Source organism: Lutra lutra, chromosome 2 (assembly GCF_902655055.1).
Source record: "Lutra lutra chromosome 2, mLutLut1.2, whole genome shotgun sequence".
In the NCBI taxonomy this organism is placed as follows: Eukaryota; Metazoa; Chordata; class Mammalia; order Carnivora; family Mustelidae; genus Lutra; species Lutra lutra.
In genome coordinates this window covers 102,676,831-102,702,313 of record NC_062279.1, presented here as the reverse complement: position 1 = coordinate 102,702,313, position 25,483 = coordinate 102,676,831, and the positions used below count along the sequence as shown (strand labels likewise).

General features: G+C 35.9%; 1 protein-coding gene across 2 annotated transcripts in view; it reads right to left on the bottom strand.

The window, feature by feature from the left end:
- The window catches only part of BANK1 (B cell scaffold protein with ankyrin repeats 1), a 324,478-nt gene extending 299,261 nt beyond the window's left edge, over positions 1 to 25,217 (bottom strand). Inside the window, exon 1 of one of the 2 annotated variants that reach the window (XM_047718087.1) lies at positions 24,988 to 25,217. In XM_047718087.1, coding sequence (XP_047574043.1) covers positions 24,988 to 25,057 — 70 coding nt within the window. In that variant the 5' untranslated portion in view covers positions 25,058 to 25,217. The remainder of the gene's footprint in view (positions 1 to 24,987) is intronic. The other variant, XM_047718088.1, reaches the window with a different exon arrangement.
- Positions 25,218 to 25,483: the final 266 nt, after the last annotated feature.

The following is a 25,483-nucleotide window of genomic DNA, read 5'->3' as shown; positions in this document are numbered from 1 at the left end:
TAAATCTCCAGTCTAACAACATAATGTAAATGACAGCAATTTACAAGGGTAGAACAGAATATAGCCATATTAATTTTTATAAATTTACTCTGAAGTGGTATTTCAGATTCCACAATGATGTCTTTTATTTATCCTACAAAGTACTATAACAAATTTTTTTAACTTGAAGGAAATTTGTATCAATAATTGATATCAATAATTGCTTTTGCACTGAGAGCAGATTATACTACATGTTACCAAAGAATGAGACTGAGCATGAATCAAAACCCTTCCTATTACATATGTGTAGGTTCAAATGGCATATTTTTTCTTTTTGAATAAGATTCCATCTCTTACCAATGTCTGTGCAAAATGAAGAAAGATAGCATAATGCATCTTTTCAATATTATATTTTTTCTACCTGGTGACCAAAGTGCAGAAGAAAAAAGAACAGAAAATTACAAAGAAATTACTTATAGCCCAAAAGGACTCAGTGGTGGTAACACAAACATTAATCTTGATTGAATCACACACACACACACACACACACAAATATATCATTATTCAAAACACATAGTAAGTGTAACTGAACTTGTGCTCTAACTTTGTACTTTAGCACAAGGAAACAAAACTGGGGATTTTTCTCAAAGACATTAACGTAGTAAAACACACTATAACTCGTTGGTTAATTTCACTTATTCAGAGAGGCAAAAAATACCAGGTGTTTTCTGTGTATATCTGTGTAGCAGATTCTGCTAACATACATCCCATATCTTCCTGTCCCAAGAGCTGCAGGTTAGTGGTCAGCTGTTGAGCACACCGACCATTTCCAAACTCTGTTTTGCTGCTTGAGGACTTTCTCTGTTCTGAGGGAGCTTCCTCAGCGCCATGCATCTGCCTGGCAGCTCAGAAGTGTGGGGATTTAGGGCAGTGAGGGCTGGGAGGCAACCCTCCCAGTCACCCTCCACTCACCTTCCTCAAAGGCTGGATGTTCTGAAGCTGAGTGAGGCCCTCACTAACCAACGCTCATCTACTTGCCCACAAACCTCAGTTCACTTTTGCAATGGCCTGAATCCGTAGTATTACATACTATTGTACTACATAATCCGAGATTATGGAAATCAGTGTGTAAATAATAGCCTTCCCATCCTTCAGGGGGACAATCCTGGGGGGTTATTCTACATTAGGGATGCTGAATTGTAATTGTCTATTGTGTTTTCTGCTTATTAATATACACATTGTTAGCTTTTCTCTCCTTGTCTCACATTTCCTATTTTTTCACTAGTGCTTCATGGGCTCATCCTCTAAATCAACTACCTACACTCATGTCCAATTCTCAGAGTTTTCTTCAGGGGAAATCTTTCTCTGTCACATCAACTTAGCTCTTCCTTTCAAATACAGGAAGGTACGAACACATCAATTTAAGATTATGCTTTTTAGCTATGATGAAGAACAACCAGGAAAAGTTATTTTTATATAAATGCAGAACCTTCCTCTTTCTTCTTCCTTTTAAGATGCAAACAAATGCATTTGTGCTTCACAGAACAACCTTGTAAGAGGAAAAAAAAAAGCATGGTGTGAACTGCTGCAGGATTATTCTGCAAAGATCTTCTACCCCTCATATATAAACTGCAAATGTTTAACTCCTTCACCTTACCAGTTTTTAATCTCTGATACAAATTATTAATAGTTTATTTAAAACTATAAACACAAATGATTCTATATCTATAAACAGATTTTGAAATATGTCAAATAGTGCAAATTTGTGGAATCCTATTTCAGCAGTGTCTATAGCCTTTCCTTCCTTTTATTGTCATTACTAATAATTCAATCTAACATAACATTGACCATAAGACAGGTTATTATTTGATATTCCTCTAAGGAAAAAAAATATTATGGTCAAATAAACTATAATATACTGTAATTTTTTTTAAGAGAGGGAAAGAGGAGGGGCAGAGAGAGAGGGAAAGAGAGACTCTTAAGCAGTCTCCATACCCAGCACCAAGCCTAACGCAGGGCTTGATCTCATATCCCTGAGACTATAACCTGAGCTGAAATCAAGATTTGGACGTTTCACCAACTAAGCCACCCAGGTGCCACAATATACTATAACTTTTTTTTTTAAGATTTTATTTATTTGACAGAGAGAGATCACAAGTAGGCAGAGAGGCAGGCACAGAGAGAGGAGGAAGCAGGCTCCCTGCTGAGCAGAGAGCCCAATGCTGGGCTCGATCCCAGGATCCTGGGATCATGACCTGAGCCGAAGGCAGAGGTTTTAACCCACTGAGCCACCCAGGTGCCCCTATACTATAACTTTTAAGATGAATTCTGATTTCAGAGAATTTGACTAGCCAGCCCCAAACAGAAAAATACTGTCAGAATTAATTGAATATGGTAATAGTATCACATTTACACAGTCTCTTAAATGTTTCTCATTTCTTCAATTCACCTTCAAGAATAATCTCCTTAGGACCTGTATATTTTTTATGATCTGTCCAGGCTGATTCTTCCCATATGTATTACATCACTCAGGCTCCCGTGCCCACACCAGTGGAAAGCACTTCAGAACATTAGCAGGTGAGAGAAAGGAATGATAGGGTTAATTACTAGCTCTCTCATTTACTTCCCCATTCTGGTTTTGGCAGTACCTGCTTTCTTTTGTGGCCCTCTTTTCTGTGGCTTTTCTTCTGTGGCTCTAGTTTTTATGCAGGTCTAGCAACCATCTTCCTTCCCCTTCCCTTACAAGGGTACTAAAAGATTCCTGCTTTTAGTCTTTCAATACTTAACTATCTCTTCTTGGATTCTACAGCCCTGCACATATTAATAAATAATCCCCCCCCCCTTTTTTTTTTTCAGTTAAAATCTCTGATGGTGATATCTGTTTCCTGCCAGGATCCTGATAAATACAGGTACTAGGAGTGGCCACAGAAAATAGATTCTATGGGATCAATTTTGGAATTGTGTTGCTCTCATAATTACAGAGAATACAAGCGACCCCTTGCCAAAGGAAAATAATAGATTGACAATTTATGGCATGCAGAAGCAACATAATGACTCAATTTTTCACCAGGGATAATTTGGTATGGACTGTCAATGGAGGGGAAAGTTTTGGAAGCTCGAGTGCCTATGGAATTTAGTTAATATTGTGGCAACAGGAATTACAGGGATGGGGTGATTGGTGTATAATGGTTTCTCTGACTGTTCCAGAGCGTGCATATACATAGACAGGGTTATAGCTCCAGTAGCAGGCAACTCCCCATCCCCAAGATTCTTAAGCCAATGTGAGGACACTGTTTAAAAAAGTGTGGAATCATAAGACTCAAGAGAGACTGGGGACAGAGACGAGGCTGAGAACTTCAAATTCCCTAGCATCTCTGGATCATTTTTAACTGAGGGAACATGTGTTCCCTTTAAAAACAAACAAAAACAAACAAAAAAAGTTTTCACAATTTTATCTAAGGCAACTGCCTCACAAGTGATGTCAACTTTTCTCAGCATCTATGCCAACACCCCTCCTTGACTGTCCATAAGGTCAATAACTAGCATTAGATCCCATAAGCAAAAGGAATTTTAGAAAAACCATTTCACACACAAAAAATATTATATAATCCTGCCAATATGTATCAGCATTAGTCTGGAAAGAATGTATGGAATAGATTTTAAGAGTTATTAGACCAAGGATGGCAAAAGGGAAGACTTAACCTGATTAAATCCATCAATATGGCTGTAGTCCTACAAGATTCAGAACTTAATGTGTTAACTCAAGTGCCTGGGGGGGGCACTTGCAGCCTATTAGAATGGATAATTAAAATCTGGACTCCATCACTATGGAGTCAATGTGATTACATTGCTAGACTTGCCTTCTACGATGGAGAAAAGGGGTCAGCAAGCAAATTTTTATTTTATAAATACTTCAGGCTTTGTGGGTCAAATAAGATACTTTCTTCTTCTTTTTCTCCCTACCCTATGCTTTACCTCTTTTTCTTTCTTTCTTTCTTTCTTTCTTTCTTTCTTTCTTTCTTTCTTTCTTTCTTTCTTTCTTTTTCTTTTTATCACCCTTTAAAAGTATAAAAACTATGCTTAGCTCACAAACTATTCATAAATAGGTCACCAGCTAGATTTTGCATATTGGTTATAGGTTGCTGATCCTTGCTCTAGAGTATTCCGATATTCTCTTTACTAAGCATTAAGAAATTCAATCACGATAAGCTCTGTGATATACGTCCTGTGTAGCCTGGACATGGTGATAACAACTGGATCTTCAAATTGAACTTTTTTATGTCAATGAGGCATAATGAAGTCTGGATTGGTAGAGAAGTCTGAATGGTAGCACTTAATCATTAGAGGCAATTTAACTAATCTACATATTTTTTCACTCCAGGGATCTGTTATGGTAACTAACTGAGCTGAAGGTCCTTATGAATGAAGTACATGTATAGCCTATGAACCATTAGTTTGACCTTAATAAACAAAATAATTCCAGAATTAGGTGCAAAAAATTACTTAAGTTGAAATAAGTGAAGATTCACAGGCTCCTATCTGGTTTATAGACTTAGAGCCCTTTGGCTGAGGAAAAGCCAAATCCCTTTGACAAAGGGAAGCCTCTATCTAAAGAAGCTTCTAAATGTATATACAATGAATCTTCCTCTAAGCATTTCCCCAGAGGCCTGCAGCTATGTACACTGGGAGAAAAGAATGCCCATATATCCTAATGTTTATTTTACTGATCTCCATTGACACAGATTCCTGAAGACCCAAAACATCAGCATGGCACCCTAGTAAGAATGGGAACTTACGGAAGTCAGGTGTAATGACAAATGACATCTTGTCTTGGGTATATTTAACACTAGTTCCAGCGGCCCATAAAGATATCTTAGGGTAACATATAATGGCAATACACATAAATAGCAAATGCCAGAATCCTTACAGAGAATGATATTATAGTAGGAAAGGGAATATATGTCTAGAATTGTCTAATTCCATCCACCCACCACCCACCATCAAAAACATAAACTAAAGCAAATACTATATTCCTGGTATAACTGTAAAGACTGGCACCACAAAGAAAGATGTGAAAGATGTAATAGTGATTATATCTTCACATCTTCATTCAACTCATCAGTTTGCCAGTACAAGATAACTGTTGATTTTCACAAACATAACTAGGTGTTGATATCGACTTCTGTTCTACACATATCTTTACTGGAACAAATTAACCAGCTTACAGAAACTATATACAGATATTGACCTGGTAAATACTTTCCTTGTAATTGCAATCAATAAAGATAATAAGCAGTTTGCATTCACCTGTCATGGACAGGAGCACCTGTCACTGACCTCAAGACTATGCTCGCTGTTATAATACAGTCTGCAGAAATATTGATATACCATAAGGTATGTTATCATAATATGTAATATATAATTGGTGACAGGATTCTAATTAAACTTGCTCATAAAGAAAGAGCTAATGTCCCTGAAGCTATAATATGACACTTATGTACCAGAGTGTGAGGTTTATCATCATGCTAAAGGTCACTATCCTGCAACATTGGCAAGCTTTCTACACATCCAATGGTTGAAGGCATATCAGGATACCACTGCGTGTTGAAAAATAAGTTACTGCATTTCACCACTGGATGGACCTTTTTGCATTTTGAAGGAAGCATACATACCTGGTCAGTATCCTGACCATTTACCAGGTAGCCAATAAGGATACCAGCTCTGAGTGGGGCCAGATTAATAAAGAGTTCTGCTACAAGACCAGGTTGCAGTGCAGACTTCCCTGTCATTTAGGCTTTATAATAATGCTATCTCATACTTCTGACAACTCTCAATATGAAAATCCACAACTCATACCCCTAAGGTTTTGGAGAAAGACCATGCTTTATTCTTCTAACGATTCTTTTCTATCTGAAAATTAACTTGTGAGTATACTTGAGTCCAGACAGACATTAAGGTCTGCCTATAGGACACTAAGTGTTTATGAAGCCTAACTGGTCATTCATAAACTCCATGTTATATGACCCACCAAATGATACATTTGGTTGTGAGTAACCATATTCCATTAGGAAACTAAAATGATAAATATACAACCAGACCCATGTAGTTGTCTGGGCTTAAATTCACATGGATTACGTACTCTGACTTGGGTGTCAAGCCATAATGCAGGCAATATTCTTGAAAAAATGAAATAAACTGCAGTCCCTTCCTTGAGGTTTCCAATGGATAAAAGCATATGATCAGTTATTAGACTATAAAAAGAGAATTATCTTTAGATACATTGACAAATGTAATTTTGCTGTCCTAGTTCTGAGCAAGAGAAAATTATATTGTTATTCCCTTGTTTCTTTGCTCTCCCTCATTCCCCATTTTGACCTCTTCTTTCCAGAGCACAAGATGATGGCAATGGTGAGGGGGGGAAAAGTACAGCCAGCCATGGCTTAAAAACAATGATCAAACAGCTTGCTTTTCTTCCTGAATTCTTTTCACGAACTTTAGGGGAGATTTAATTGCGCAAATGAATGCTCTTCGGTTCCTGTTTCTGAAGTATATAAAACAAGGACATGACAAATAGACTCCATATTCTCAAACTCTAATGAAATCTTCCAATGTAATTACATAAGCAAATATCCGATTATCATTTAGACACTAATGTCTTTCAACAGTTTTGTTATGTGCAGAATTACATATGATGTCATAATATGAGAATATAACTGAGTAAGAACACACCTTTACCAAAACCCTCTGTAGGAAGTTTATCTCACAACCTACTATGGGGATTCTAAAATATCTCAGAAATGTCTATATACTAGAAATATGTACATACTGGAAGGAAGAATAGGATAATTAGCTACTCCTTTGTTGAAGATTACATCAGAAAGCATGTAAACCCCCACCCCTTCCTGATGTCTGCATCTTCTGCAGCCACTCTTGACTAAAAGGGAAACAGCAAACCTAGCAAAGTGTGTCTCCTACCACTCCCAGAAGCAACCCAAAGCCTCCTGGGGCCTATGCTCTTGGTAAACATGACTTCTGGTTAGAGCTCACACAACAGCAAAGGATCAAAACCCTAGGCACCTCTAGAAAAGTCCTCAACCCTGTTATCTATTTGATTAGAGGTACACTGCCCTGTTGTGACCCCATTCTCTCCTCAAAATGTGGTCAAGGCATTACTTACACCAGAGCCACTTTGGGAACTTGGAAAGAACTGGGATTGGGACATAGAATTAGGATTGGGACTTGGAAAGAATTGAGATCAGGGTTATCATCCATCATATAATGAAGCACCCAGAGCAATTCTGGTAATTCTTTAGTCCCCTCAAGTTTGAGAATTACTGTAGTCTCTTTTTCTTATATAGACAGTACTTCTAGTAGAGTATTTGATGATTACAGTTGCAATTATTATCTCTCAAGTTTTTCTGATATATAAAAATATAAAGATTTTGGTCTTTTTTAATAAGAAAAAAATCCAAATGGCTTATGTTGTTTAATAAGAAATGCATGCATATATATTATTTAATTTACTATAATCATTAACTTGCTCAAAATCTGCTTTATTTCACCAAGGTGATTTTGTTAGTCATATGTGGCCAAATTGTTCTTAAAAAAGAACACAATATTTGAAATTATATATTTAAAATTTAGGTTGTAATTCTAAAGTTAATATTTTGTTTATGATGTTTATCCAAAACTATATGAAGTAATATAGATGGGGAGGAATTTATACTGTATGTGGTTAAGTAAAAGCAATTTTAAAACTATTCCACTTCATACTAACTTTTATAAAAATTGCTGTTTTACTATTATTAATTATCATGCTCCAGGTGCCATATTAGGAAAATGAACAGCCCAGAAGTCAGGCACTAACCTGGTTACAAAAACCAAAGATTAAAAAAAAAAATCACGTTCAATTACTTTACCCATAGCTAATATTTTGCACAAGATTAAATACTAAATTCTATTCTGAACTGAAATAATGAAGCATAAGGAATTCCTGATGGGGTTATTTTCATTAATATTTGACATTTGGAAATGTATAATATAATAAAATCTATGCATGAATTCTTTTAAAAATGTGAACTTTCAGACAAAGAATTAGAATTTTAGGTTACGAAGAAACAAAAAGAATTTTTACAATTATTTCTACATTTCTTCTCTCCTATTAAAATATATAAGGAGAAGCTCTACACCATGTAAAGTTTTAAAGATAGAGCTATCAAGGATATATGAAAATAAATGCTTTAAATTATTCTTAATTTTTGAAATTCATCTTATTTATTGAATCTGATTGCTTAGTTACTTACATTTAAACATAATGTAGAGAAATAGTTATCCAAATACTGAATTTCCCCCTATACTTTTTTCTGAAGGCATAAAAATAAGATACTCTTCATATTTAAAAGTTTTACTGCTTGAGCTTGAGGAATTCTTATATTTTAATGTGGTTTGCAATTGCAAGCAAAGTTGAAAATCAGCAACAGACTTGAAAATATACAGAGAAATGAATGATACAGTCCATTCATTGGAAATTATTAACACATCCAAACAGTCATATTTAACACATATTTGTTCCTACCCTTCTGGATCTTGACCCTCACTGCTCTAACATTACTTTTGTTTTAATTTCTTTTTTTAAATGTTTTATTTTAATTCCATTTAGTTAACATATAGTGTGATACTAGTTTCAAGTGTACGATATAGTGATTCAATAATTCCATACATTACCTGGTGCTCATTATGACAAGTGCCCTCCTCAATCCCCATCACCTATTTAAAATGCTGTAACATTTTATAGTCTCAGTCGTTGCTTGGATTTTCAGATCCAGCATTTTGACATTTAGCAGGATATTTTCCATAATCATCCATAAGTATAATGTTGACAACAATAGCTCAATATCAATTTCATAATCATTTATACCTTTTCATATATTTACTTAATAATCACTTAATGATTATTATTCAAAACAACTGTTCAGACTTTAAGAGATATAAAGATTGTGAAGCACAATTCCTGCCCTTAAAGGAATTTACACACTAGAAAAAGGAAATGGATTTTTAGAAATTACCTCAATATGAGGTAGTTTATTGTAATATTGCATTAACACCTGTAATTGAAGGATCTTTTGATTTTATTTATCCTAGGGTTAGTGTAAAAGTATTATCTTGGAAAGAAAGTATCAATAAGTCCTTCAATATCACAAAATGCAGAATTGAACTATTTAACAAATTTAAAAGATTTAAATTTTACAAAATGTCTCTCTCTTTTTTTTTTTAAAGATTTTATTTATTTGTCAGAGATAGAGGGAGAGAGAGTGAGCACAGGCAGACAGAATGGCAGGCAGAGGCAGAGGGAGAAGCAGGCTCCCTGCCAAGCAAGGAGCCCGATGTAGGACTTGATCCCAGGACGCTGGGATCATGACCTGAGCCGAAGGCAGCTGCTTAACCAACTGAGCCACCCAGGCGTCCCACAAAATGTCTCTTTTGACATAAAAGAATGAAAATGTATCATGAATCAATGTGCAAATCACATTGAACATTTCAAAACAATATATACAATGTGAACTCTTTTATGAATGCACATACAAACTCATATAATTCAAGATAAATATTAACAACACTTATTTCTGAGGAGAAGACTGTGGTATATTATAATTTTATTCTGATATTTTCCATTTTTAAATGTTTTACAATGCATATATGTAATACTTTTATAAGAAAATTCCCTTAAAGATTTTATCACATGTGGTTCTATTCATGCCTAACCAGTCTGGCTCCAACCAAATTTTTATCACTAGGAGAAAACAGTTTCAAAATAATTCTCTACCAGGATTAAAAATGGTTCATGTTCAGAGAGTAAACAGAGTAGGACTATAATACAATATTAGTGAATTTGTAGTGAACTTTTATGAAGAGTACACATCTAAATCCGTTATCTCTCAGAGTATCTTTGTCCTTCAATGGGCTGGGACAGAAAATCCTTTATGTAATGGAAGCAGATGGCATCTAGCACTAAACCTAGAAGTTTAGCTAGATGTATCAGAACAGTTCTCACTCCTCAACCTGGTTAAGTTGTTTCAGTTTCTTAACCTGAAATAATGGGGATACTAATCCGTAATTCCTAGAAAGAAAATCTGAAGCCTGTGTATCAGGATAGGTAGTGGCATTCAGCACTCACTGATAAGCGTAGCAGGGATTATAACAATGATGATGATGATTACAATAAAGACAACCTAAATGTAGCTAGTTCTTAATATGACTGTTTTGGTGTTTAAAAGAATTAACTTCTTTTAACCTCATAACAACCCTATAAGCATATGTTCTTCCTTTCCCATTTTGCACTTGTTGTACCTGAGGCACTGAGAAAGTAGATACTTTGCTGAAGCTCACAGATCTGTACTAGTAAGAACTGTGACAGCAACAGCAGCCGGTAGCATTAATGATAAGGATTATTAAACGGGTTAAAAACACCAAATGTGAACAAACAATAATGGGACTTCCTTTTTTATTTCACTATAAAAACAACAGTGAATTCCAGAGAGATGTTCCAATAATGAATAAGGATATATCTTGCCAAAGATAACCACCTAAGGGTACTATTGATATGCTGTTTATATTTTATAAAAGTTTATTTCCTCATGGTTATAATCCAGTGTTTTAATTAGGCCTGATGGTGAGTGAAGTCTGATAGATATGACCTGATCTGTGATATTCATGCTACTCTTTGTCCTTGTGTTTAAAAATCTGCATTCATTTCCTATTGCTGCCATATAAAATCACATAAACTTGTGGCATAAAGCAACCCAAATTTATTATCTGACAGTTTTGAAGGTTAGAAGTCTGAAACAGGTCTCAGTAAGCTAAAATGAAGACATTGGCAAGGCTATGTTCCTCTGGAGGCATTAGGAAATAATCTATTTATTTGCATTTTCTAGAAGTCATCCACAGCTCCTGGCTCATGGCCCCATTCCATCTTCAAGCCAGCAAAATCGGGCTGAGTCCTTCTCATGCTGCCATGTCTCTGGTTCCCCTCTAATGCCTCTCTCTTTGTCTTATAAGGACCTTTGTGATTACGTTGGGTCCAGCTGGATAATCCATGATCATCTCTCCATCTTAAGGTAAATTGATATAGCAATCTTAATTCCATCTGTAACCTTAATTCTCTTTGCCATGTAGTCTAACATATTCACAGCTCCAGCGATTAAGATGTAGACACCTTAGGGGAGCCATTATTCTGTCTATCAAACATCTGAAGACTACTTCAGCTCTAGTTCCTTTGCTAAAGCCTTTTAGAAAAAGTTCCTTTTCTAGGCCTTTCCTAAAGCCTTCTGAAGTAGAACAGATATATGTGCAAGTATACTTTCTGCTATCTTCAGAGTATTTGCAGGATGACCCTGATTAAATAGTTTAAATGATCATTGTTTAGATTTCTCACTGAGTCAAAGTAAATGATACATTAGGAGAATTTTCTAAAAGTCAATTATTAGGGTTTGAAAATTCCTTTAAGGTCACAAAGCATTAGGCAGATACAAATTATTAGCCTTCCACTTTTAGAGTACTCTTCATTGTAGCCATTTTGCAATATATTTTAATCACATCTCTATTCCAGCCTTGATGATTTTAAATATCCAATGGCCTTCATTAAAGACATTGTTTTTCTAGCATTGTGTTGTAGATATTTCAGTTCCTGTTATTTCATTAACCTCTAAGGACCCTGAAAGCAGCAAAACTTTCTAAAAGTTTACAATTATTAGTTAGAAACAGTGGTTGCTTATCCTATCCCTTGCAAAGAATGTTTCAATGTTGGCCTATTAATGGGTAACAATATCATCTTTTATGTTACTTATTTTCTATTAAAATGACTTTCGATATACATGACTACTTCATTGACTATAAAAACGGAAATGTCCACATGGGAGGATTGCTTTTCTAACGTGAGTGTACATGTGTGTTTTTGTGAGAATAAAATAAGTTTATTTCAGAGAGTTATAGAGTGGCTAGGAGGTCAGGCTTTGGAGTCAGGCTGTCTTGGAATCCTAATTCAGCCAGCTTCAAGAAAATAATTAACCTCTCTGAGCTTGGATTCCCCATTTATAATGTACAGATAATATCACCTATGAAATCCGTTGTTGTGAGGATTAAATGAGATAAACTATGTAGAGAATTTATCATCGTTCCTGACACCTAGAAGTGCTAAATAAAACTTCATTTCAACCTTCTGTAAGGTGAAATTGGCCTTTGGAGGACAGCATTAGCCAGCGGGTAGGATGCCAACTCCCAGAAACATAGTAACAGGGAATCAGAGAAAGTCATTCCCTTCAGAATACTTCTTCAACTTGGATTTGGTAAAGGATAGTGTCTTAGATTGAAGGTCCTGTGACTTCATGAACTCTAACACTATCAAACAGAGGTTGATCTATGTGCCCAGAACCTGTCCTTACCTATAATTTTTTCAACATTATTTTATTTTCAATCTATTTGTATGGCCACCTTCTCTTTAGGGTAAGTGGTAATGATTTTTCATTTATGGTGGTGATGTAAATGTTCCTTTAAAATACGTTTAAGCTAAAAAAAAAAAAAAAGTTAAAGATTTTTTTCTTAAACAAAAGGGTACAATAGCCAAAAATTTGAGGAAGGTTTTGTGAGAATGACTGAAATTTGCAAAATGCTGTCCCAGGGGACTATACTCATGACTGCATTCTGAAATGAGTAGTGACTTTCTGGAACAGAAGTTATGCATCAAGAGTCACCCCCAGTAGTCACAGTAAACACTCTTAGCTGTAGCTCATCCTGCTAACTAGTTCTCATAACTAAATTATTCAGATCTCAGCATTGAAGGTTTTTGAGTTATCTGATGTTCAATCAGAATGTAGATAAAAATACTTCCATTCAGCTTTTCCCATCCTTATTTCACTTAAATGCAGTCTCTGAGGGCTGAAGCCACCTTTTTATGTATTTCTTGAACCTAGCACAGATCAAAAATAAATGTTTGAACAGTGAATGAATAAAGGATAATTACTCCTGCATAGACAATAGAGGCATTAGTCCACTCTTTCTTGATGGATATCCTCAATCCCAAATGCCTAGAGAAAGCAATTTTAATTTCTGCAGTGGTTTTCTCTAAAATAAGAGATATTAATTGAATTAGTATTATGAGCCAATCATTCTCATGAAGAATTAATATGATCATCAATATACATAATGTCTCCTGGGCATCAGAGAGTCATCTCATTCATTAGTGACAGAGCCACTACTTGATCCTTTGTGTTTTGGGGTTTTTTTTGTTTGTTTGTTTGTTTTAGATTTTTATTTATTGGAGAGACAGAGTAGGAGCCGGGGGGAGGGGCAGAAGGAGAGGGAACCTAATGTGGGGCTAGATCCCAGGACCCCGAGATCAGACTTGAGCCCAAGGCAGGTGGTTAACTGACTGAGCACCTGGGCACCCAATCCTGCGCTTTTTTTAATTTCAAATCCAGCACAGTGAAAAAGTATTTCCTATATCATTAAAAACTATTCAGTCTTTCTTTAGGTTAGTAATGGTTTCGTACTGAGGATGATCTTTATGCAATAAATCATTGTGGATTTTCTTTTCTTTTTAAACATTGTGCAATAGATTTACATGAAGAGAGAACAAAATTGAAATATTTATGAATGACAGGACACCAAACTGCTATACAAATGTAACTTTAAAGTGCATAAACAAATATTACATATATTAACACTACAAAGCTGAACAAGTAAAATTGTTAAAAGTAAACATAGAAAAATAAAAACTACAAGTATATATACCATGTCTTTTCCTATTTTTTAAGCCATTGTACATATTTTCAATTATGTGCAAGTATTATTCTAGAAAAAAGAATAATAAAACAAAACATTTCATCTTCTAGACACACAAGAAGGGTATTAAATTTCATTTGCTTTTAGACACTGATCAGATTTTTTCTATTTGCCCCAGAAGATATTTTAAAAATAAGCTAAATATTACAAGTTATAAACATTTCAGTAAAAATAAACTAGTTGTTATCAGGTTAAAAGTTAATTTAATATTGGAAAGTGCCCTAAAATTATCTTTATGTAAAAGGTTTTGTGAATTTTTAATATTTTTTTTTCATAATTAAAGAAAGCCCTTCTGCAAACTGATTTGAAAAGGAAAGTTGAAACCAGGGTTGTTATCTAGAACTAGATTTATAACTCAGAAGTTGGGAATTCAGAAATGGCTACAACTTCATTTTTCCTTTCCATAAACTTAATTTGGTGACTTTACTGTCACTCTTGTGCTACCAGCAAATCAGCAAGCATCTATTAATGTGCTTACCTCTGCTAAGCAGATGCCAGATGCTACTCCCTCCTTTCAAGAGCATCCAATCTATGTGAGTAATAAAAGCTATTGTCTTATTAGTGTTGTTTACATGCACTGTTTGTCAATCTCCAAGACATAAAATTATCAGCTTAAACTATTTGCATTTATATCAGTTATTATTGTTTCCATCAGAAAAATATTTCAGCAGTAACTTACTTGGGTGACTCCTAATAACCTATGCTGGCTTCAAAGGTGTGTTTCACTTACAAACATTTCTAACATGGAAACTATCTGGCTATAACCAGGTAGTCAACTTAATCTTGATCTTAACCTTGGAATGTTCTGATGAATAAAATCCCAATATTTGAACAACGTGAGGCCACTTACACAGCATACATGATTATTGACATAGTGGCTGATTTACATAGTCTGACATGTGAAAATATCTGTAAAATCAGTTGCTCGGTTGAGACACATACATACTATTGAAATACCGATTGCATAAGCACACACACTCCAAAATATTCTTTTATTTAGAATATGGTATGCATGTTCCCAGGTTTGTTTTTTTTTTAAGGTTTTACTTATTTATTTGAGAGAGAGAGGGTGCCTGGGTGGGGGCAGGGTCAGAGAGAGAAGCAGAATCTTCAATGAACAGGGAGCCCGAAGGAGGATTTGATCCCAGGACCTTGGAATCATGACCCGAGCTAAAGGCAGACACTGAACTGACTGAGCCATCCAGGTGCCCCACACATACCCAGTCTTATTGCATTCATACAACTTTACTTTTATTAACAGATGATCCCCTTCTAATTTTCCTCCCATTTTCTCTGGCGCATCTCACAATCAAAGTCCTCATTTGAATAGTTAGAATTAATCATAAGGGAATTAAAGAAACAGCCAAATCTTGTGCACTCTACACAGCCTGTCAATGTCATTTTCCCTACTCTATACCCTCTTCTGTTTCTATTCCTAATATAGATAATAGCCCTTATATAGCCCATCTTCCTCTCACTCAAAAGGTGGCCAGAGCACTGAGGAAAATATGGTTAAAAGCAGTATAACCGATCTCTGGTTTGAAAGAACCATCCTCTCAAGAACTATTTGCCACTTAACAGGGATAAAAACTTGGTGTAAAAAACCCTTTTTCTCTACCAGTGTTAAGATGACAATACATTCCATGATTAAATACATTTGTGAAATAATGGACTAGAGAAAATTGAAGATACCTTGTTAGTTGCAGAATTTCTCAGACCACTGGAATGTCACAGTATGCACATTCAAAACTGATTTTATAGAACAATTTTTCCAAGGATCATATATGCTACATAATACCATTCATGCAGCACAGTACTAAAGCAAGCAAGCCCTGGGACTATGAGCTCAGGTTTTTCAGGTATTGGCCACCAGACAAAAGAAGTTATGAGTCAGCCTTCATAATGTCCCATGAGTCCACCTATTTGACTCACCTAGAAACAGACATGATAACTATCAATCGCAGAGCACCTACTATCTGCAAGTCTTACCAAATGCTCTTTCCTCTTTTCATCATGAGGTACAAAGAGGTCTTGTAACAGAATTACCTAAAGAATGAGGAGCCTAGATTTTTATATGTACCAGATGAGAAAATTATTCTAAGGAGTCATAAAGTAATAAAATATTTGAAAATAACATAATAAAATATGAACATACTTTTTAAATGAATCTTCTGTATTTTTCTAAGGAGAAGCAGAAATGAAGTATGTGTTAATTGCTAACTTCTCAGCAGACTGGTTCTCACAAAAGAATAGAAAAGCCCTCCCTTTCTTTCCATAATTACTAGTACTTTCTAATTACTCATAGGTTACTCAGAACTATTTGCTTAGGTGGACATTTCTATTATTCTCCTGACCCTCAAAGATCTAGGTGAGACATTGTATAGACTTACCCTCTTTTGGGAACAAATTGCTTAGACATAATTAAAGCAATTCTGAAAATATCACTAACGCTTTACCTATACAACTGTATCAACTTATTTTTACCTATATGAGGATATTAGAAATGCCTTCATCACAAAAATTAAAAGACTCTGAATCAACTCTACTATGACCCAGTTTCCATGTGTGTTGTTTTCTTCTTTGGAGGGGAGGGTGGCAAAAGGGATGGAAGATAATATATGGATAATATATAAATCTTCAAGAATAAAGAAATGAAAAAAATCACATTTTTATTTTAAAATAACATGATATAAAAACAGAATTCTCAAAATGAGAGAAGTGTTCTTTACCCACTAACTATTTTCCCTGAAGACAATATACAATTTCACATATAAAATCATATAATTTTTTTTCATAGCAGATCATAGGTTTCAATAAGTTCAATCTGTAGGGAATACCCAGAGAAGCATATTTGAGATATTCCTGTGTTTAACATAGCAATCAGAAAAATTGAACAGGACAACTGAAAGAACATTTATATGAAGCTCTCCATCTTGAGATTCATAAGTATGTGACACCAGAAGTGCTAAGAAAGAGCAATGTAAACACATTCCTTCTAATAAAAGTGAAATTTGAATACTACCTCATGCTGAAAAGTAATAACATTTGCCATTTGCTAAGCACCTGCTCTGAATGCTCCAGGCACTTTACAAATAGAATTACATTTAATTATATCAAAAATAGGTGTGCTACCTATTTCAGATATAAAGAAATTGGATTTTAGAGGACTAATTTGCTCAAAGTCACAGAATAAGTGACAGTTCCCATATTTGAATTGATATAGCTAGATAAAGATATTGTATAGGCAATCAATCAACAAAGGTGGCCACATTTAGTTGCCTTTAAAATAATATTTATTAATGTTAAATTGGAAAAATGTTAGGAAAACAGGTGAGAGATTAGTTTGCTCTGTAATATAAATAAAAATCTTGATATATTTTAAGCTGCAATTCTATATGCATATCCAAAGGTCAACCTTAAATTTCTATTAAAAAGGCATTGCATGCTTTTTTTATTGTAATATCTTACACAATTTATAACTAACCAATAAAACATTAGCTACTTTCTTACTATATAAAGGTCACAATTAATGATTTAAAGAATTTTAAAGAATTTTGTGAGAAAATTCACTTACATGGGAGGACATTTTAAATATAGAAAGCAATACTTTGTCACATTTGTTCACAGAACGACAACAGGAAAAGTTCAACTTTCATGTGGTTATAACATGAATGAGTGGAAAGTTCCCAACTTTATCTTTTGACTTAAGTAAGCCAAGTTCTTGTATATTTCTTCTGAAACCTAGGATCTTTGATATGCAGATTTTTCTACACAAATTAATCCAATAGAAGATTTAGTAACATTTAAAGTTGATTCTCCTAATAAGTATATAAATATAATACGATTCCAATGGAATGAAAGGCATCTATTTTTCTTGGTGCAGATCCAGCAAATAGGAGATGGCTCATGAGCCAGAAATTCTTGGGATCCTGGCCTAGTCTGTTCCAGGTGCCAACAAGCAAGTTCAGTGCCTTCTGATTCCCCAGTTTCCTGATAGTGATAAATTAGCAGATCCCCCTGGCCGATTATGAAAACTGGTTCCCGTAGCTTTGTTAGCAAAATGATTCCTGATGACCAAGACTAGAGATTGCTCCCAAACCCCCAACATAGTTATGTAAAAACTCAACTTCCTATATTAAATTTCTTTCTGTTTAAAATGGTGAGATTGCTTTCATTAGATGCCTCTTAAATGCCTCTAAATCAATAAACAATATTCCAATTGTTTCATGAAAGGAGAAGTAGATAAAATAATCCCTAAATGGAAGTGGAAGAATGGAAGAATATCTAATAAGAAACAAGAAAACTATGGAAAAGAAGATCTCTTAGGAGTATTTTCCTTACCAGATATTGGCTTTGAAATAAACAAATACAACTGGAACAGAATAGAGAAATCAGAATTCAGATTCTAAGCTCTATAAGACTTCATCAAGCAAAGGTGGTATAGCCGACACTTGATCAACACGGGGGTTAGAGGCACCAGCCTCCCATGCAGTTGAAAATACTGCGTCTAACTTGTGATTCCTCAAAAACTTAACTACCAATAGTCTACTATTGACCAAAGGCCTTATCAATAACATAGTTAATTAACACAGTTTGTATGCTATATGTATTATATACTATATTCTTACAATAAAATAAGCTAGAGAAAAAGAAAATGTCAAGAAAATCATATCAAAGAGAAAATACATTTACAGTATGAGACTGTATCAAAAACAAAACAAAACAAAACATGTATATGTGAACCTGCACAGTTCAAATTAATGTTAAGGATCAACTGTATTTTAATGTACTGGGAAAAGCATGCTTCATTTAATAAATGCTGATTTCTCAAGTGCTACCCTTATTTTGAAAAACTTAATCTCCCAGGGGTACTGAGATAATAGCTAGTAAGCTATGCTACTTTTATACCTCCACTTCTGCTTTTACCAAGATAAATGTCATAGGCATTGTCTCACTCTGTATGCCCCAATTTAAATACATTTTTAAAATTTCTCCAAAACAGCATGCCATCAATTTTATAAAAACATCTTATTAAAAACATTTAAAAACACTGTTATAATTTTATAATTAATACAGCTTTATAACTACATAATTCAAAATTCTAAACTTAACAGTGATTAACTCTTATAATATTAATCTTTGAGTGAATTATTTCCTCACCAACTCTAGGGTCTTCAAATTTAGAGACAAAAATAACTGCATGGATTTTCTTCCAATTTCAGTACCAAAGCAAGATAATTCCAAATATTCTTATCAGGAGGATTACTAGACTTATAAGACACCCTATTCTCAGTGCATAAAAGATATAATTTACAGATTAACTTTGGATGGAAGACGCATAGCAGACATCATTTTAACAACAACAACAACTTTCTAAAAGAAAAGAAGTTTACAGAAACAGAAGAGGTAGTATTGGAGAAATAAAACAGGAAACGTTCAAATTTCAAGGCATTCTAGTCCAAAATCTTCTTTTCCTCCAAAAAAAGGGAACTCGTTCAAACTTGTTCACCTATAAAGAAAGCAATTGTAAGGATACTACAGGCATTTTATGGAGACCAGATCAGAAGAACAAGTGCAGCTAGGTCTTACATGAGCTAGAAATGGAAAGTCAGAAACTAAGACTATCTCTCCTGCTTTCAGTCCTCAATTCCCTCAACTCATCTTTTTAATCATCCATTGTGGATGAGAGTCAACTGGCTGTCATCCTCTATTGTGTGTCATCAAACAGTACCCTTCCACTGACAGAAGTCTCATTCTCTTTTTTGAAAGGAAGGTTTGTTGAGTCCAACAAATCTGCAAAAGCCAGACAAAACACATCATTGGCTAGTAAGCAAAAGCAGCAAGCTGCCTCTGAATTTAGTGTCTGTTCTTGACCCAAGTGACAGTTTCCAAGAATCTGAATGATATATGGTTTTACCCATTTATCATGGGTACAGATGGACAGAGCATGATAAAAAGGGGTCTCTGGTCTATACAGAAGTGCCTGGAGTAGTGAAAGTTCTAAAGTTTTATTCAAAAGTGATGACAGAATTAACGGAATTACCTCATTAACTGAACTGAAGGTAGAATTTTGCTTCAATTTCATCTCACTGTCTTTCTCATTAGTGACCCAGTAGTTCACTAATTGTACTAAAATGCAGTTGTCTGCTGAGATTTTATATCAGTCTATTAAATCGAAATAAAATGCAATCAACCAATGAGGAAAGTGGGTAAATCTTAGGGATTCTTCACACAGTTCCAAGAAATACTCTACAGTTTGTCATTCTAGTGACATGATTTCATAGAATCATACCACTTTGATATTGTAGGTTTCTTCCCCACATCTCTGATGTGGGTGTTTCTCCACTCTCTACACCCTCCAAAAAAGATATGATGACTTAGAAGTTACAAATTTAATAGTTTAGAAAAGCTCTTGTAGGAAATGAAATAAAATAATGAATTATTACATACTTTCATATAATTGTACTGAACAATATAACTTTTTTTGAAGATTTTATTTATTTATTTGACAGAGAGAGATCACAAGTAGACAGAGAGGCAGGTGGGGAAGCAGGCTCCCTGCTGAGCAGAGAGCCCTATGTGGGGCTCTATCCCAGGACCCTGGGATCATGGCCTGAGCTGGAGGTCAGTGATCATGATCACTGAGCCACCCAGGCACACCAACGATATAACTTCTTATTCAAAGTAGGTGCTAATCTTCTGATGTTCTCACTTATCAAGGTAATGTGATATCCATATCATATGAATTCAAAGTAGTTGACACAATAAATGCAGTCTTAAAAGAAGGCCAGGATTTCAAGTGGTCTTGGCACTATGTTATTTTTCTGAAAGTTAGGCATGATCCTTCCTATGGCTAAGTTAGAACAAAAAATGAATGGAATATTGATCCTTATCAAAGGGTGAGACTTAGTCTTCAGCATGGATCATAATTAAAAATGAGGCATATGGTAAGTGAAATTCCAAGTAAGAAACTGTTCTTGTACCTTTTAGAATGTCTTTATAAAGTGGAACACATTAAAAATGAAAGCATGGGAATTGCTAATACAGAAAAGCAGTATAAGAGCTTAAAAAGAAAGGAAAACATGACACATAGTGTGATAAGACATAACTTAATTGATTGGACACACGGGAAATCTTATAAAAGACCACAAGGCATTGAAAAATTACTTCTCATGATTACAAAGGGAAGTGGTCTTTCTGGATTATTTCAATTTGGAGGACTTGAAAACAACAAAGAAATTTCTGTTCAGTGGTAAATGTCTGAAAAAATAATTCTTTTTCTCTGAGTAAAAAATAAATTCAAGAGGGGTATAATTCCATATAATATCAATATTTTTACCACCTGGACTATTTCAATGTCTGCAGTGAAATTTAGATAACATTCTTTATATTTAGAACAGCAAAGAATTACAAGGCCACAAAACAACTTATTTTTAAATAATAACTTCTGGAATGTTTGCCCTTCCTATTCTTATTTCATAGCTGTCTCTGAAATTACTGTAAGATATTCTATAATATATAAAGAAAGTAATAAAATGACAATGTAATTCATGTAATCAGGTAACAGTTATTTAAATTCTTAAAACCTGCAACATATATTTGGCAGGTATAATACTCTTTATATTGGATTTTTTTAAAACACATAGTAAATATTTTGGTAAAGGAAATTCTCCATCATCTTATAATTCAGTGAAGTATCCCATAATGTTCAGTTTAATCTTTACTTTTCCACATATATTTATATACATATATATTTTGAACTGGGTCACAACTGGTACTCTGTGATATGGGAAAATAAAACATGTTCTCATTTTGTCCTATTAAATTCCCATTTTTTTCTTCCTTATAAATGCCCTAGTTTAATGTCCTTTTAATCAATTTATGCTTAGTTCTTCCCACTGTGGGTTCTTCTTTTTCTCCTCTCAGAACTATTAACCACAATATTTCCCCAAGGATATAGCAGCATCTTTCTACAGGAAGCCATATTCCCTCATCTGTTTCATGTGGGAGCTTGATGCCTTCATTCAAGTTTTCCCCCAATTCAACAGTTTGTTTTCTCAATAAAAACTCTATCTTTTATATGTGAATATGACACTATTGACCAATGACCTAAGAATTAAAATGAGAATTAAAATAATAGCTAACATGTATTAAGCAATTACTATTTGCTATGGTACAGTGAACATCACTTCACATGCATTTTTTTCTTTTAATTCTCAAAGCTACCCCTTCAAATAAGTGTTATTATTCTCTTCACTTCTGCTTTTTAAATGAATAAACTGAGATAATGGCATTTTTAGTTATTTATCCAAGATCAAACAGTAAGTAAGTAATAAAGCAAACTGATGCGAGGTGGTCTGAGTCCAGAGCACATGATCACCTACAAATCCCTGAAAAAATTCTCTCTAATTTTCCAAGTATACATCACGTACATTGCTGTTTAAGTCGAAAACCCTAAGCAATATTATAGAATTATTTCACATTAAAATGAAAACACCCTAAGAGAGCTACCTCTCTTTAAAATCTCAGCACAACTAACCTTATCAGAACATTTCCAGCGGGTCTAAAGGAGGCAAGTTTAACCAGTCACCAGAATAGAACCAGGGTATTTCCTTGGAATGAGAAATCAATGTTATTTGCTATGTTGGAAGACTGCAGTCAGAATGGAAAGCTTCAAATCTTCAATAACTTTAAGATAAAGAGAGAACTAAGTCCCTCACAAGTTGTATATAAGCATCTAGCACATGGTGAGACAGGGTAGGTGCCTTCCCTTTTTCAACTAATAATTCATTTAACTCTCTTCATTGGAGGCATCAAATAATGTTAATAAAAACTACAAAAACTATGGGGTGGGGGAAAATCTGCACTTTAACAGTCCTTATTGAAGGTAGCAGTTAAAATTAAATTTGTTTTTAAAATCACTAGTTTCAGGAATAAAGCAAGGGAAAATTTTCTCATTTGGATATCAGAGAACAGTATCTAGTTAAATATAAAAAAGAAAAATACATTCTAAATGGAATTTTTTTTAAAGATTTTATTTATTTATTTGACAGACAGAGATCACAAGTAGGCAGAGAGGCAGGCAGAGAGAGAGAGGAGGAAGCAGACTCCCCGCCGTGCAGAAAGCCCGATGCGGGGCTCGATCCCAGAACTCTGGGATCATGACCTGAGTCAAAGGCAGAGGCTTTATCCCACTGAGCCACCCACGTGCCCCTCTAAATGGAATTTTCATCTACTGTGCAACATTTTTACATTGTTTTAGTACTGGGCATCATATCTTTCCTACTTCCATTAAAAGACAAGTTGGTTACTCATCCATCTTTCTGGTCACACCATACATAGATGTTATTATAATATACCATACACCTACTGCTAGAAATATAAAATCTTCATAGGCATGAAACTGTTTACCATTTTATACTCATAGTATTACACAACTTTTGTAGGGAATAGAAGATTGTTGGTGAAGTCATGAATAGATGATCGTCAAATAATTATTAATTATGGGACCATGGGAAAATCACTACTTGGGTCTCAGCTTTCACTTCTCTAAAATGAGGTTGGACTAACTTTACCACAATGTGTCATGTTAAGCTGAAGTCGACCATGCTCTGGGAACATTTGTCCAAAGCAGATAGAGAGGTCACGTGAAAAGGTTCTCCATGTGTTAAAAGAATTAATCAGAACTTGTTCTCATAGAAGACTATTCACAGGACTAGGCATAGGTCAGTATCAAAAGATAGTTCCTTATAAGAAAAATATTTCAGGGGTGCCTAGGTGATTGGTTCAGAGTCTGCCTTCAACTCAGGTCATGATCCCGGTCCTGGGATGGAGCCCTCTATCCAGCTCCCTGCTCAGCATCTGCTTCTCTCTCTAAATCTCCCTCTGAGCTCTCTCTCTCTTTCTCTCAAATAAATAAATAAATAAATAAATAAAATCTTTTTTAAAAGGGAAAAAAAAAAACAACCCATTACCTTGGCTGATGAAAGTAAATGAAACAAGTGATAAATACCATATGGGGAAGGACCAAAGTAAATGGAGAAAAACACACAGAAGGAACAGTAATAATCAGAATGAGCTAACAGTTGGGTCACATCACTCTCGCATTATTCACAATAGCAAGTACCTCAAAGTATTCTTGAGTGTCAGGTGGAATAAAAGTCATTTTCTGGCTAAACTGTTCAACCAAGAAGTTTGAACAAACCGTAGCCCATTCTGTTTAACTAAATTGTTAGGCTGAAATCACAAATGTTAACACATTAAGATATCAAGGGCTCTAATTCCTTTCTTGTCATTTAAACTGTCACAAATGTACTTTCCACTTTAAGAAAAGCAGTTTTTAAAATTTTTATATTAAAAACAAACACTAGCCAAGGGAACCAACATTGCCTCAAAAGATGCTGGTAAGCTATGAGAAATTCTATTCAGCAAATGAGTATTTTCACTCAGATTTTCTTGTTGCATTTCTCACTGTGAACAACTCCAGTAATTTTAACACCCAAGCGAGGGCTTTTTCAAAATTTTAAAACCGAACACTTTATAATCATTATAAAGTTCACAAATGCATTTGAAACACTCAGGAAGAACTGAGTGCAACTGCCTCCATGTGCTCTATAAATCCATTTACGTATTCAACAACACTGACGGTTTCTCCTTTTAACAAGTCAGCAAAATCTGCCCAGTGAGGAGGCTGGACACAGAGTAACCTGTTCGATAAGCGGATCACAGTCCGCCCTTAGCAATTTACCCGGCTGGATTTGAAAGGCTCGGCAGATAAACCCGACAGGCGGTTTTGCAATACCACGTTAATTTTTAGAATTATGCATGATTTTAAAACACGCGCTTCACTTAAAAACCCGTCCCAAGGCGACTGGAGAAACTGGAGGCCCCTGTCCCAGGTGCTCTGGCAGGTTCCAAGCACTCCGAAGTTGGCGGTGCACGCGGGTCCGAACACGGAACGCTCCCACCTTGCCCCTGCCAGACTGCCTCTCAAAGACGCCCGCCACGGAGGGGCCGGGCCGCCGGCTGAGCGGCTGACGGCGGCGGGAAGGAGCCGCCCCGGTGCCCCGATCCCCGAGGCGCGCTGGCGTCTGTGGCCGGAGCGCAATTCTCGCCCAGCCCCGAAGCCCTGCCGGCCTCCCGAGTGGCTGCCGGGCACGCGCGCACACCCACCTGGGGGCGCTGGGCCGCTGGAGGTCCGCTCCCGGCTCCCGCCCGCCCGCACCGACGCCGCAGGCAGCATCGCGGCGGCCGAAGCCAGGCAGCCTAAGGACGGATGCGCGCCGAGCCTCGGACTCCCGCTGCCTGAGCTTCCCCGGCGAGCTCGTCTCTCGGCCGCCGCCCCTTGTCAGAGCACCGCCCGCGGCTGCGGCCAGCGGGTCCGGAAACGCAGCCCCCAGGCTCAGGCCACGGGGCCACCGCCCCGCCTCGCCGAGAGCCTGAGGAAGTGAAACTACCCCGGGGCTTACGCTAGCCTGCTTTTTAGGCTGCTCGGGTTTCTCCGAACACTCTCTGGTCTCTCCTCACCTTTTCACTCGGAGTACCTGAGAGCAACGTTACCTGTTACTCCAACTCTTGACCCATTCTAGGCCTTCCACCATGCCCCCGCTTCCGGGAATAAATAAGGGTACCAGAAGGAGACACTTGCTGGCAAAGGGGGGTAATAGAT